Source organism: Octodon degus, unplaced genomic scaffold (genome assembly GCF_000260255.1).
Source record: "Octodon degus isolate 3935 unplaced genomic scaffold, OctDeg1.0 scaffold00028, whole genome shotgun sequence".
Taxonomy (NCBI): Eukaryota; Metazoa; Chordata; class Mammalia; order Rodentia; family Octodontidae; genus Octodon; species Octodon degus.
The window spans coordinates 9,487,651-9,504,399 of NW_004524604.1; the positions used below are offsets into that span (position 1 = coordinate 9,487,651).

The 16,749-nt window shown below is 33.5% G+C and overlaps 1 protein-coding gene across 5 annotated transcripts in view; it reads right to left on the reverse strand.

Moving 5' to 3' along the window:
• Positions 1-16,749, reverse strand: part of Phkb (phosphorylase kinase regulatory subunit beta) — a 268,116-nt gene that overhangs the window by 100,254 nt on the left and 151,113 nt on the right. For all 5 annotated transcript variants that reach the window (XM_023712979.1, XM_004629191.2, XM_023712977.1 and 2 more), the window contains 3 exons: positions 10,157-10,220; positions 3,289-3,384; positions 1,365-1,562 (listed from right to left, as the gene is read on the reverse strand). In XM_023712979.1, coding sequence (XP_023568747.1) covers positions 1,365-1,562; positions 3,289-3,384; positions 10,157-10,220 — 358 coding nt within the window. The remainder of the gene's footprint in view (positions 1-1,364; positions 1,563-3,288; positions 3,385-10,156; positions 10,221-16,749) is intronic.

Sequence of the window (16,749 nt, forward strand, 5' to 3'; positions counted from 1 at the left end):
TGCATGGGAGGCTGAAGACAGGAGGGTCACTACGAGTCTGATTCTGTGTAGTGAGATTCTGTAGGCCCTGTACTACATACATAGAAAGAAAGAAAGAAAGAAAGAAAGAAAGAAAGAAAGAAAGAAAGAAAGGAGTTAAAAAGAAAAGAAATTTTTGAAGGTGCTTAAGAGAACAGTTCATCTTTTATCCCAACCTGCAGATTGTAATGCTGCTGTAAAATTTCAAAACTGTACACAATAAAATGGCTCCAATGCTCCCAAATGATAGTAAACTGTGAAATTAAATAAAATGATAAATGCCTGTCTGGTTGTCCTGCAAAGCTAAGTGTATACTGAATTGCAGAAGAGTAGCATGTTAACTGACAACTACAAGGTCTCATGTTGCTTAGGTATGTGCTATACAAAGATTCATAGAGACTGTACCTATCTTCAGCAAGTAAGGTGAATTAAGAGCATGCTTAGAAAAATAATTTTTAGCCTTCCTGTTAAGAGAAGTCTTTAGCAGTATGCAAGGAGGCTAACTTTTTTGGGGAAAGTTACAATATTTTTGATGACTTAAAAGCAGCTAGTATAGGAGTTAGGGGAGTAGCTCAGCAGTCTAAGGCAAGCGCAAGAACCCAAGTTCCAGAGTTTGACCCCCGGTACCGCATGTTGTGTCGGCTCGGGAACCCCAGGTGTGCCATGCTGGCCCCAAAACCTGACATGGTAGCACATACCTATAATCCCAGCACTGGGGAGGCTGAGACAGGAAGATCACTATGAGTCTGAACTATATAGTGAGACTCTATATCCAATTTAAAAAAAAATATCTAGTATAAACTTGGATATAATGGTGTATATATCTGTAATATATAGTATTTTAAAGCAGAACATTTAGAGAACTGTATTTCCAAAATAAGTACCTAAATGAAAGAAAGGAAGGGAAAAAGCAAAGAAGGAAGAAAGGAAAGAAGGAAGGGAAGGAGGGAAGAGAGGCAAGTAAGAAAGAAAAATGAAAAGAAAAGGAAGTTTTAATAGAAAGCATTTGCTTAACAAAATGTGACAGAAAAGTTCAACTACATAATGAATCAACAAGGCTCACAATGAACAAAAGGGCCTCATGCAATAAAAGCTAACACTTATTGGGTACTTATGGTGTCCACTTCTACGCACTTTTTATACATTGTAAGTCATTTATTCCTCACAAGAACTAATGGGATAGGCACAATCAACAGTTACCAATAAATATTGAACACAGTTAATTAGCTTGCCCCAAGTTACACTGCCATTCAGTAGCAACCTGGAACCAAAACTTAAGAAGTCATCCTCCTGAATATCTGCTTTTGACAACTATCATGTACGTGTAACTGAAACATTTTTGATACCTTAATTTCAGCTGGCTTGTAGTAGCGTCTGTTGGGATCTTCCAATGATGTTCTATATCCATCCCTTAAGAAACGCTTAAAGCCGTATTTTCCTTTTAATTTTCTCACCACTTTGTCAAGTGTCTGGCTGAATAGCACTTCATCATCCAGGGCAAAAGCAGGATAACTGATGCAAGGGAGCAAGGCAGCATCTGTGTTCTGGGATTGGTGAGAAACAGAGATTGTAAGTGTCTGTAGCAACATGATCTACACAGCCCAAGGAGACTCTTAGAAATGAAGAATCAAAAGAGGCCATCCAACTGATCAGGAATCTTCATTTTCACGGGGCAAATGTTTCTATATTATGCTTCAGTGACCCCAATAGAGGAGATAAAATTTTATTTATTAATAAAGAGAATTTTCAAAGTTCAACTCTGAGCTCAAGCTTTAAAATATGAATTAAAGGAGCACATAAAAACGTAACACACCCAAGTAGGGTGGCACACATCTGTAATCTTAGCACTCCAAGAAGCAAAGATTGATGCAGGTGGATTGCAAGATCAAGTCAAGTCATGGCAAATTATTACTGAGAACCTGCTCAAAATTTTAAAAAGTGTGTGTGGCAAAGGCTGACGATAGAGCTCAATTTAAAGGGCATGGATCAGGCCCCCATGACCACTAGCAAAACCACTAATATTCATCACCACTTAGTTGATCATAGCAATTTGCTTATAAAAGTAAAAAAAATTTTGAAGAATGCACATTAGTTGAGTAAATTTACAGCCTTAAAATTATTATTATAGAAACAGTTAAAATGTGCATGACAGAAATTTCTTTATTTGGTTGGGGAGATAGCTCAGTAGTCTAAGCACCTGCCTGGCAAGCACAAGGACCTGAGTCTGATCCCTGGTACCACATTGTCATGCCAGTCCTGGAACCCCAGGTGCTCTGTGCCAGCCCCAAAACCAGGCCTGGTGGTATATATCTGTAATCCCAATGCTGGAGAGGCTGAGACATGAGGATCACTACCAGTCTGAACTGCATAGTGAGACTCTGCATCCAATAAGTAAAGCAAAAAATATAAAAAATTAAATAAAAAAGAAATGTCTTTATTGGCATGAACAGATCTATTGATATTAACAAAATGTTTATTCATAGACCTAGGGCAACAATCATTATGAACAATATTGTTCTTGGTTTATAAAATAAAAATCTTATGTATATATGCATAAAAATATGTAGAAAAATGTATCTTCAAATGTTGTCATCCTAAGATTATATCTGAAGGGTAGAATAAAGAGATGGCATATTATTAAATAAGCTAATAATGCTTATTTATGATCTTGTTTTGCTTTATCATAATCTTATACTGCTTTCATAAGTTATTTTTAAACAGTTATGTTACTCTGTTTAAAAATAACTGTTTAGTATATTAACAGACTAGAATCATAAAATATCTGTTTAAAATAACTGTTTAGGTATTATTAACAGACTAGAATCATAAAATTTCCCTACAAAAGTGTGCAGTAAGGCACAATAAGCACACACAATCATCAGTGAAAAGAAAAATGGAAGTCTAATGAGAGAAAAGAAATGGGAAGGAAATTTTATTGAAAAGTAATACTGTATGAATGATGTAATGTAGTTTTCTAACATTCCATGACAAAAATGATTCATTTGGCATAATGTTGCTTCTTTCCCAAAGAAACCAGAAAGTAATGTCAATTTTTCATCATCTTACAAAAGACTCCAAGGACAAAACAGCTATATTCACAAGTGTTCACCTTCCAACACTTCTGCAGGCCACAAGAGTGAGGGACAAATCTACCTGTCTCATCTTTCTGGATGACTCCTAATGTTTTAGGGTGCTTTTGTGGGAAATTAACATAAAACTATAAAAAACTGTAATGATAGTTCACTGTAATTTATTGTAAAAACATCTCACATGAGATCTTGATTCTCGGGGTAACAGTGAGCATAAAGTCTGCCGGTTGCGATTGTGAGCATCAAGATCCACAAATATAACTGACCATGAACAGCCCTGTAATGAGAAAGAGAAACACATTTGAAGGACTTTAATCCACATGGCATTCTTACTGTGTGAAATTTCACAAAAATACTGACACTGACATTTGACTATGGGATTACTGCAATCTTAACTTTCCTTTTTAATACTTCTAGTATTTCTCAAATTTCTTGCAATAAACAATATTAACTATACAAGTATAACAAAGTTATTTTTACATTTTATCTTGGTTTCTTATAAATCAAATGTATTAATTTCATAATATTTATTTTAATAAAAATACAAATATAGGCATAAATTTGAGTTGTACATTCTCACAAAGATTGTTGATTACATGATCAAACTAAACAAATTTAAGTAGAATCTAGAATTACAGATGGAATTATGAAGAGAATTTTAACAATAATGTAAACAACCCTCAGTATTATTTATTAAGTGTGAGGCACTGAACTTTATAGTTCATATGGCTTATATAACTAAATCCCCACATACAGGTATTATTATTTCCATGTAAAAGAATGCTATGCCTTAATTCAACAAAGCAAGAGTATAAAATCAAGTTGAACACAGAAGCTTAAGGTTTAACCACTGGGTTATATAATTATCATGAAAAAAATTTCAAATAAGAACAAAAAGCCTGAAATAGAGAGATAACTATGTGAGGCAAGTATGGTAATTTATGCCTATAATCCCAGCATGCTGGAAAGCTGAGGCAAGAAGATGGAAAGTTGGAGCCCAGCCTGGACAATTTAGTGAAACCTTATCTCAAAATGAAAAACAAAACAGGGCTGAAAGTGTAGCTCAGTGCAAAGGCACTGCATTCAATCCTTAAGACAAACAAAATAAAACAAAACATTATACATGTGACAGAAAATATCAATTGATCTGTTGACATTAAACTTTTTTTAAACCATTTATCCATTAGTCCCTTCCATATCAACAGCACAATTGTAAGTAAACATAATTTTCTTTTACTGAAATGCTAAATATTTGAGAGGACAATAAAATGAGAAAACAAATATTCCTTCCACCACAAGAGAATACTCAAAAAATAGATATGGAGAAACAGAACTATCATACATTTCATGTTGCTTGAATACCACTTTCTAGACCTCATCCCAGTTCTCACCAACTTCAAAGATTACTTACCCTGAAACTAACATACCTGATCTCAGTCACCTACACTGAAACTTCAAATCTAATAGCACCAGAGACTCCAAATATCAAACTCACTAGCTATATATTTCTTCTGTTAACTTACTTTCATACATGAGTATTAGCTTACAGAGTGACTTCTTGTTCAGAGCATCATTTTTGAAAAACACTTTAACTCCAGCAAGTAAACTAACAGATAAACAGGGAATGAGTGAGGCTGTCTCTTAACCAGGTTGATGTTTTACTGTTCCTCCTAGTATTTGAGAATCTCAATCTCTCATCTTTATTTTTTCAACGAATGGTTACCCAGTAAGTACTAAAGTATTGTGCACTCTGCTTTGTGAGAAACAAGAAAGCTCTGAACTTTGATCTCAAGAAATTGACTTAGGCAATATCCAGTCCAAGGATATTGAAAAAATTATGAAAAAAATACCTACAGCATGCACATGGCAGTGCACAACTAAATAACATGTAAGTAGCTTACATGGAAGAAATAATAAGTCCCTACAAAAACAGAGAAAATGAGCATCAAAGCTCAGATCTGAATATTTGGAGAAACAAAAGCAAATAGAACAGTTACAAGAAAACACCCAGAAACTAAATGGTATAGTACATGAGGAGCCTGTTACACAAAATAATAGGAGCCATAGTTTATCTTGAGGCTAATAATTAATAAAATTAATTGCATGCCAAATCACCTGAAATTGAGTCTTTAGAAGATGCAATCTAAATAGGATAATTTATAAATAATGAAGTAAAATGACAAATTTGGTAATTCTCTTCATTTGATAAAGTAAAGAGCCAACTTCTATTGTCTGGCCAAAAATAATCTAAATTCATCAAAGTGTTAAGTTCCCAATTTTTATCTGTTAGGTTCTAAGAAATATGGCCAACTGGGAAAATTAATCTCATAATAAAACTGTATTGTAACAGTAAGAACAAAGGTTAGTTTTCTATATTGTTGGGCTATCTTCTCACAAAAATATATAGTATCATGCTTTAGGCATTGTGACCCAGATTTCCAGGAGAGTAAAATTACCCAAGGTCATGGGTCAGTATTCCATACTCAAAAGCAAGTTTTTAAAAAAATGTTACCAAGAAGAATTTTAGGATTGTAAATTTCAAAGGAAGCTAGATGTGTGTATCACTTTGAGTCACTGCATATCAGTCACTCTAGTCATCACCTTTTAAACTCAGCTCATTCATCTTGAGTTCACCAATCAAAAACAAGAATATGAAAGGCTACTTTATAGGTATATGTCACTTCAGAGTATCTGATTAACTTTGGATAGTTGATTTTCATCTTCCATCTCCTACACTAATCTCCTGACTCAAAACAGAATATTTTATAACTGACAGCTCAAACTTTACTCTCCAAGAGGAGTTCTGATAACTATTTTTGTTCTAGTAAACAGATTAGATGATTCTACTTGACCACTGTCATGGAGACAAGAGTTTCAATGGCAGAAAAGTACCATACTCACACTTTTACCTCTCTCCTTGATATTTATGACCAGAACAGACACTTTGGAGATACCATGAGGCCAGTGGTACCATCTGTGACTGTATGACACTGCTAAAATTAACGGCCTAAATTAAAAGTAAAAATTATTTGAAGGATTGCCTGAGCCTCTGTTTTCTGTTTTAATCAGTCATCTGAGTCTGAACTAATAAATGGCTTTTCTGCCCTAGCCTCCTACAACTGAAAAAAAAAAAAAAAGTCAGTGGATCTCATTCTGGAATTCAAACCAGACCACAAAACCATTATCTGGAGATTTCTTGCCCTATGCAGTATCATGTTGCTCCTTAGTTCTGTGGTACAGGCTGGAGAAGAGTGCTCTTCCAGAAAGGATATTCACTGATGGAAACTCTCTTTACGTCATGGTTGTAGCAGCAATGGGTGTGTAAACAGTCAACTTTTTCTTCCTGACCCACAAGTTGTTTCTAGCAGCCCCTTAAACAATCAAGGGTTCTTTCCTTTATATGAGATAATAAGCTGTACCTTAGGAGAAAAGGAGCTAAACTCAAATTCAGGAATCACAAAATTACTGCTTATTACATCCATGACATTTAATACTGTAAATCTTGATATAAGTATTACCAAATGGTACTTAAAAACATTTAAATATATTTATAAACATATTCATGTAGAATGTGTTTGAGACCCTCATGAAATGCATGATTCTTTTATGAAAGACTCAGGAGTATGCTTCTAAATGTGGCACTGCCCCAAATTAATTCTTTATTGTCAATTGACCATTAAAACACATACATCATTTTATCACACTATATTCTTAGGTATCCCAAAGGAAAAAAAAATTCTAAAATAGTTTCCGAGCAGAGATTTAAGTGATGTTTTTCTTGAATAGTAAGCAAAGTGACTATTGAGAAAAAGGAGAAAATAGAGAAATACATATTTATAACCAAAGAAATGCCACCCACCAACTGTCTATAAAAATAAAATTAATATTTATCTAATATACTGAAGTACAAAAAGGCAAAAGGCAAGTCTTTCATACTATTTGTGAAGTAGATACCTTCTTCAGAAGTTCAATATTTATTATTCAGAAAATGGCATCAGGATTTTCAAAGAAAATGAACAGTTTTCAAATGATAAAGGAAGAACACATCCATGATCTGAGAGATCCCCTAGAAACAGTTGTCATCTAGTGGCTTTGGTTTAATTCTTAGTTCTGCCCTTCTGCTGTGTTATCCAAGAAACACTACTTTGAACTCTGACCATTCATTCTGAGCGGGCTTTTCCACTTCCAAAGATCCATAATTCTTTTGAGTTGACATCAATAGTAGATGCATATTTTGAAAGGTCTAACTTAATTTACTTAGACACACATAATCAGATCTTGTAAAACACTATACCAATTGTATTTGGAAAGAAATAAACTCTCATATGACCTAAAATTTGCACCCAAATATTACAGTCTTTAAGTTTTCACTTGAATAAACAGAATTCCTTTATCAAAGTTCTTTTCTGCATCACTGATTTTTAGGAAGAGAACATCTATTTAAAGACATGGAGTAACATTATAAAATGATTAAACACTCAGAAGATCACATGCACTTTTAAATGTGCTGCTGCTTAGCAGGCACCTTATCATTTGAACTAGTATAGAAATAGGGATATTAACATTTTCAAAGTCAGATTTCTGGAACTGGAGGTATAGCTCAATTGCACAGCACTTATCTACCACACATAGGCCCTAGATGTAATGCCCAGCACCACCAACCAGAAAAATAAATCAGATTTCTGCACTATCCCTCCTCAGATGAAAGGCCACAAGAAAAGTTGTGAAACTAAGACGTTTATATAGTAATGGGAGAAGAAGAAGCTCTACTTGCAAATATAATACTTATGTGGCTAAATGGAAGAAAACATTCTTCACTTACTCCTACCTGAAATAATCAAATGGAAGTCCATGTGGCAAACATTTGATGCATAGTTATGTTGGAAACAGACATAACCTAAGCAAAGCAAAACTTAATTCTTCTTAGAGTAGCTACACTCATCTTTGGATGCACTTTTCCAGAACAATTTTACAATACCTCAATGCTGTTTTCCTCCCACACCAGTTAAATCAGAATCCCTGGAGGATAAGCTCAGACATCAGCATTGTTTTTCAAATTCCTCAAATGATTTTAATGTGCACACAAGATTGAAAAACTGTCTGAGAAACAAAAGTCCTGATAAACAAATTCGGTTGTTTTAGAATTACAGCTAAGTGAACTACGAAAGCCTTTTGGGAAAAATCAATGCCTTGAGGCTAGCTAGAGTTAGAAAAGATAACTGAATGTATGTGTGTGGGTGTATGTGGAGGTAGGGGGGACTTAAAGACATACAAGTAACATGTATGTCTCAGTTACATCAAAAGACATAGTACTAGTGCAAAATAAAAAGAGGACACTATTATGTCACATTCAACCTAGAGATACTCAGTTTCATTCAGTTCACTATTTGGTATGCCATAGATTTCGTATGCTCACAAGATTTGTATTTTTCTATAGATTGCTGCTATATCACTTTGATTTACAAAATTCATGGCACTTTAGTGTCTTTTAGATGCTCTCTGGGGGACTTTCAGTCCAATTTTGTTTACCCACTTTATTGAGGATTTAATTTTTACCAAGCTTCTGCTGTATTATATGGTTCACCAAAAATGTGTAGATCAGGGAAAGAAAAACTTATATGATACACATTTTAATACAAAATTTGAGACATAATGAGATTTATAAAAGTTACCTTTGGCCCCTATAATTGTAAGAGGTACTCAAAGTGCTGGCCACTAGCATCCAAACATTTATTAGCACAGTAAACTGCTGAAATGTGTATAATTTTTTGGAAGACTTTTTTTTGCCTCAAAAACTTTTGGGTTAGATCCTATTACTATTATTTATTTTTTTAGATGATGAGCTGAGACTTAGGTATGGAGCATACAGTGATCCTGTCCTAACTAATAGTATAATACCATTATTTAATAATTCCCCATCTGTCTGTCTGTATTTCTCTCTCTCTCTCTGTCTCTCTGTCTGTCTCTCTCTGTCTCTCTCTTCTCTCTCCTTTCTGCTCTCTCCTCTCTCCTCTCTTCTCTTTCCTCTCTTCTCTCTCCTCTTTCCTCTCTCCTCTCCCCTCTCTGCTCTCCCTCTCCTTTTTGTCCTCTTGTAGTATGGAAAGTGAATGAACCAGGGTTAATTCCGGTGTACCCAGAAAAGGTATTCTCCTCCCAATCCTATCTGTAGCTATTCCTCATATCCTAGATGTAACCAGAACCCATATACCACATGAAGTTATAGAAGGAGAGGGACAGAAGAAGTTGTGATATCACACTACAACTTGAAACTCTCTTAAATTCAAGATTCCAGATAGACAGTATCATAAATGCCATACCTGAGTAACTTCCTAAAATGTATCTTCAATGACTTATGATTTTAATACCTTAGCATTATTTATGAGTTAGAAATTTCGCATTGCCTTGCCATTTTGGGAATCTTCACAAAAACTGCTCTAAAAAAAAATTAGCCTACTTCTTGGTCCAGAATAGCCTTTAATCTTGCATTTTATTTCCTTCCATTGATAACTCAATCTACAGTCAGTTGATTAGTTTCTTTTAATACAAAACTTGGTTAACAATTTTATGAAAATGTAAAGTGACCTTTAGTCTTTTCCTTTTATCTTCAAGGAAATGAGACTGCAGATACATAACAGTAAAGGGTAACATTAGGATCAAAATTTCCTATTATCTGATTGTATACATTATAACAACTCCCCTGAGCACTGCATATGCTAAAGGAAAATCACTGTGAAAACTGACATGGAACATATGATACATAATGTCAGGAATATTAAAAAAGAATGAAGATGCTAACACATAAATAAGAAATTTGAGGGAAGTATTGAACCAAAGCATTACAATTATTTATAGAGTTGTTTAAAACAATAAATTATTTTAGTAAAAAAAGTAAAACTTAACTGGCAGATAATTTGCAAAGGAAAGTTGTCCAAGCACAAGCTGTTACTTATATTTCAGGTAGTTAACAATTATAAGGAAATGACTTTGCTAATGAATACTAAAATTAATTAAACATGCAATTGAAATAATCAAAGGCTTCTTTCATTTACCTGGTTGCCAAAAAGGTTGAATCCGTTAATTGCCTCTAGAGCTGCTTTTGCTAAGCCAACAGAGCTAAAAGAAAAAAAAAAAAAAAAAAAAAAAAAGGAAAATAATTTATTACTCTAAAATGTCTAGCCACAAAATAAGAATCATTATCTGATGAATATTCACTAGAAAGATTTTATTAATACTTGTAATAACTTTCATAAGAGATACCATTCTGACATTCCACTATTTTAATTTTTCTTTTAAATAGTTAGTGATCAGCTGGGAAAAATAATTCTAGGTTCACCTTGATCTAAGCTATCGGTCACACTATTGATGGGAGCAGTTTTAATTTCAGTTTCATTTCTATTCACTAACTCAAGAAAAAAAAAGAATTTAGAGGAATGTATATTACGATGATGTGTACAGTAATGACCAGGTGGGGCATCATTAGTTCAGATCAGTGTAACAGAGCTTTTCTGATGTCAATTCTGAGCTTTAAAAATGATTTTGCATGTCATACACTTATTACAGAGTGTGGTTTAATGTATCCACTCAAATATTCTTTTTTTGGAATCCAATAAAATAGGCATTATTTTAGGCTCACAAAATACCTGATCACTATGCCTCTTTACTTTTTGCTATATTCTTTTTGCAATAAAATGAGCCATATTTTCCTCTGTATGCTTCTCCTTTGGGCTTTCAAATGCCACATATAATAATGCTAGAAAATGGGATGACACATTTCATTAAAAATAATACAACATACCTTTAAAAAGTCTAGATCTAATCTCCAGTTCACTTATTGCAAGTTTTGCCTCATTCAAAAGTCCTGTAAATGAGCTGTCATTAACCCAGCACTCTCTGAACTATGATCTCCTCCAGGGGTCCCAGCGGGGAACTTGGTGTGGTTCCCACACTTCTCTGGAGCAGAGCCTCCAGTCAGTGCCAAGGGGCCCCCCCAAAGCAAAGGTGCAGCTCAGTGTTACAGCACTTGCCTAGAATGCACAAGGCTCTAGGTCCCATCCCACTATCGAAGAAAAAAAAAAAAAGCCTTTCCAATATACTGTAAATCTCATAACCATGGAACCATGGACTGGCGAGGAGCTTTCCTAACATGCACAAGACCATGAGTTCAAGATGAGGAGGAGATTGACTGTGAACTTCAGGATTCTACTACGAAGAACACTGTAGTAAGTCCCCTAGATTTCTTTTTTGCCTCATCCATAACAGATATTGCTAATAGACAACCAGGAAATACCAGTAAGGGCATTGCAAAATAGAACCAATAAAAGTCAGTCTTCTCTAGCCAACACACCAGGAAAAGTGCAGCCTTACAAAACAGAACAGCTTTAAACAATATCCATTCAGAAAACACTGTAATCCTACCTCCAGCTACTTCAGCAAAGGCAGGGTGTAAAGCCCAGACTTCCACACCACCAACCTACAATGGGGCATCATGCTCAATCCCAACCCTCTCAGTCATGGAGATGCTATAGAACCATAAAGAGGAGGCCAAGGTTTCCACTCCAGATGAATGGCAGCAGTAATGCTCCCTTCACTCCACTTTCCCTACAGTTCAGTATCAATGGACATTACATGGAGAGCTAAGACTTATGCTTCCATAAATCAGTAATGAGGTAAACCTTCCTTTGTCATGGTATCAAGGAAATCCAGAGAAGTAGTATAACTTTTGTTTAATCACATAAACAGAGGCCAACTGGGAACCAGTAAGGAGTTACTGCTATCCTTCCCAGCCAGAAGGTATTAGTAAAGGTTAGTTAGGGAGCTAGATATTTTATCTAGTCATAGGAAGATTAAGGAGTTCCCAATCCTGAGTAGCAACAAAAATCTTGATCTCATATACCTAAGATGCCCATGTCTCCATCAAAAACCAGTCCTTATATCAAAAACCAAGAAGGTCTCAAAGCAAATAGAAAAGTACAGTACAGGATATCATTGAGAAGATAATATTATCATTACCCAACACAGATTTTAAAGCAGCCATGATAAAAAAATCTTTCCTTATGCAATTATAAACATGCTGAGACAAATGAAAAATTAGCTTTCACTAAAAAAAAGTTTCAGCAAAGTTTTAGAACTGAAAAATACATTGATCAAAATAAAGAGTTCAGTAAATGGTGTCAATGCCAAAAGGAAGGAGATAGGAAAGAAATAGCTGACCCAAAAGACAAAACAATCAAAATTACTCAATCTCAACAGTAGAAAAAACAAAGACCAAAAAAGAAAAAGAAAGAAAGAAAGAAAGAAAGAAAGAAAGAAAGAAAGAAAGAAAGAAAAGGGCCACAGCTTCAAGGAACCTACTCTTACAAAAAGGCTGTAGGTAGTCCTCTAAATAGAAGGTAATGATTTTTAAAAATAAAAAAGAGAAAAAAACCTTTAAAAATCTTAGGAGAGACACATAAAAAGAAGCAAAAAGGAAAAGAACAGAAGAAGGAAACAAGGAAGAGCCAGAAAAACAACATGATAAGCAAAAATGTGGGTAATACAATAAACTTTTTTTCTCAAGTTTCTCTAAATGTTTGACACTTGAACCAAAATTTGTACCACAATTTGATGAAATTCTGTGTCTAAATATTTAAGACTATTGTATTATAAATACAGTAATTGTATTATTTAAGATAACTGTATCAAAAGACAATGGAGGTAAGGTTTCTGTACTTTCTTCAAGGCATTAAAATGATAATACTGATACACTACATAATGTGTAAGGCAATCACAAAACTGCTATGCAAAATGTATGACCAAAACTACCACAGATAAATGGAAATGGGCTTAATGTTCAACACCCACAACAAGGTTAGAAAAGAAAGAAAGTACAAATGAAAAACACAATAAACAGAATACAAAAAAAATCACAATTACATTTAACAAAAAAGATTGGTGCTTTAATTGGTGCTACCTACACCAATTAAAAGACTGATGGAGTTAAAACCTGAATCAACTATACACTAGCTATAAGAATGTCACCTCAAATATATTAGGATGTAATTAAAAAGGTAGAAAAAGATATGCAAACACTAATCAAAAGAAAACAAGAATGAACACATTAACAAGAGATAAAGTAGATTTCTAAGCAAAGAAACTTATAAAGCTAGAAAGACAAATTATACAATGATGCAAGACTCAATGTTACAGGACACAGCAATTGGTACTATGCAACAGTTTGCAAAATACATACAACAAAACTGATAGAACTGAAGGGGAAAGAAAATCACAAAGAATAGATAAGAACTTAATACAAGAAGCCAACAGAATTAACTGACTTTATTTTTATTTTTTATTTTTACTTTCAGATTTTTTTATTAATTTTACTGAGAAACAAATAGCAATGAGACAGTTTCACAGTCTATTAGTAGGACAGTTTCAATAATTAATACATTGCATATTGTTGTCTTCATAGTGGTTATTTACAGTACAAGATGCAGACATGATATTTGTCCAAACACTATTAGTACAAATCTTTCTTCTCATTGAAATAAGAGAAAGTAGCTGTATATCTATCTTATTTTGTGTATACAGATACAAAATGGTCCTTCATTTATATCCCCTTTTTTTGTTGTTTTGTCAGAGAAGGGTATTCCATTGCCATTTAAATATTGTAGGTGCGTGAATTCTGCAGAATAATCCAATATAGTCCATTAGACCATAATAGTAGTAGGTTATCTGTAGGACTGACTGGCAATGTCAGAAATTGTTGACTTGAGCCTTTTACAGCTCAGCATATTAATATGGCTTTACTTTTTGTACCTCATTTTTATACTTTTCTGCTGGATGGTTAAGACCAAGATAAAGCAAGACCTATATAACAAGAAATGTAACTTTTGTATTTGACAAGGTTAGACCTGCTATAAAGGTCAAGAACAAAATATAAACAGGTTGGTGGTAAACGCCTATAATCCATGTACTCTGGAGACTATGATAGGAGAATCACTGTGAATTTGAGGCCATCCTGAGCTGCGTAGTGAGTTCAAGGCCAGTCTAAACTACACAGTGAGAACCTGTCTTAAAAAGAAAAAGGAGTAAAATACAAACTTTGAGTAGGGGAGTTGGTGTTGTTGATTGATTTTTTTTAAAACTATACATCCTTACTTACCAAGAGGATTATCCTATAAGTATAACCTACAAGAGTATAAGTAAAATCTCAAAAATGTAAAATAATAAGTCATATAAAAAGTCATACCATATTTTCTCAATACAATGAAATAAAATTAGAAGTGAAAACAAAGGTCAAAAGAAAATCTCCTAAAACTTATAAACAACAAAAATACTTTAACATAATCCACATGGGTCAAAAAGGAAATTTCAAGCAAAATATTAAAAATAGTGACTTTAATGAAAATGAAAATACACCATACAAAAATTCATAAAGCACAATTAAATCCGTGTTAACAGAGAAATTTATAGTGTTAAATGTGTATATCTTGAAAAGAAAAAAAGTGTCAACCTAGCTCTCACCTTAAGAATCTACAAGAAGAGCAAATTAAGCCCAAAGCAAATGGGATAGCAGTGATAAAAGCACAGATCAGGGGGCAGGATATAGCTCAGCAGCACAGCGCCTGCCTGGCAAGTGGGAGTTTGATTCCTGGTACCAAGAAAACAAAACAACACAAATTAATGAAATTTGATGGAAAAATGTAGTAAAGCTCAGAGCTAGCTTTTTGCAAACATCCCTGAAACTGATAAACCTCTAACAAAAGTGGAAAGGAAAAAGAACATAAAGAGAGAGTTTTAAAAATAACATAGGTGCTATCAATGTAGCTCTTGTAGACAATAACAGGATAAAAACAATTTCAAAAAATTCTACACTAATAAATTCAATAACTTAGAAATGGATTAATCCTAGAAAACTACCACTATTCACCCAAAATAGAACTGATAAACCAGACAGCCCTGCAATTACTAAGGTAATATAATCAACGACTTAAAAATGACCAAACCAAAAATCTACAGGTCTTGATGGTTTCATTAGATACTTCTAACTAATGCTTAATAAAAAAACTGTAAATAATTCTTTCATAGAAGAAAACCATTTAGAATTCATTTTATGAAGTGACCATAGCAAAAAACAAAGTATATAAAAGAAAATTTTTGTAGATCAACAGATCTTTCCTGAATACAGCCAGTATTTCTAATCTTGAAAGTATAGGCTAAACCAAGTTCATTAATATATAAAATAAATTATTATGATGACTAAAATGAGAATTATTTCAGGGATACAACCTTGTTTAATAATCATGTCAGTCAATAACTTTATCCTATTAACCAGGCTAAAGTAAATCAGATGATCATATGAATCATTGAAATATTGAAAAATTTAATACTTCACCTGATTTTAAAAACTTACAAACCTAAAAATAGAAGAAACATATGAAATTTGACTTACAGTAATCCTAAAGTGTATATTATATTTTATGATCAAAGAAAAATTGAATGTCTTCTTTCTAAAACTAAGCAAAAAGCTAGAATACCTACTTTTCCCACCATTGTTCAACATAATACTGGAAATTCTAGGTAGCAAAACAAAGCAATAGAGAAAAACAATATAGTTTGGAGGTGGAAATAAAATGGTCCTTGCCTATTTGAAGCTTCATTATTATCTACAGAGATAATTTGAAGGAACCTATTTAAAAAACAAAGTAAAACAAAACTTCTTGAACTAGTGAGTACAGCAAAGTTATAAGATATGTAACGTAAAAAAATTGTAAACAACTCTTCCATGGAAGAAAACCATTTAGGATTCATTTTATGAAATGACCATAGCAAAATCAAAGTACATAAAATAAAATTCTTGTAGACCAACAGATCTTTCCTGAATACAGACATTATTTATAATCTTGAAAAGTATATACTAAACCAAGTTCATTAATATATAAAATAAATTGTCATGATGACTAAAATGAAAAGGCAAATTATACTCCTACACACTAGCAATGAACACATAGAAGTCAAATTTGTAGAAACACAAAATTATTGTAAAATATATATTAAAAAATCACAAGAACTGCATTAGTTAAAACTATTTGGAAAACAAAAGATAAAATGAGAGAAATCATTTTAGACAATTTGAAGATTTATTATATAGTTACATTAAGTCTGTGTAGTATTAGCAGAGAGACAGACAAATTAAACCCATTAATAGACCTGCATATATATGCCTACACTATTTAAGAGGAATAAAAAGCATTCTTTGGAGAAAGGATGGTCTGTTAAATAAATGGTGCTTGTGATGTGGATATTGATAGGTGAAATAAAAAAATTAAAATAAAAAAATCAAACTTCAAATTACATCTCACACTTTATATAAAATTGAGAATGGCTCATAAATGTAAGAACATAAAAGCATAAAACTTTATTTATTTGTTTATTTATTTATTTAGGACAGGGTCTACAGAGTCTCAGTACGTAGATCAGATTCCTAGTGATTCTCCTGTTTTCAGCCTCCCAAGCTCTGGGATTACAGGTGCACGCCACCATGCCCAATCTCAAACACTGTCTCAGGACACCCCGGGGATGGGGCTGGCTCAGCACACCTGGGATCAAACTCAAGCCGCTGCACTATGCCTACTCAGGCACTTTAGCCCACTGAGCTATC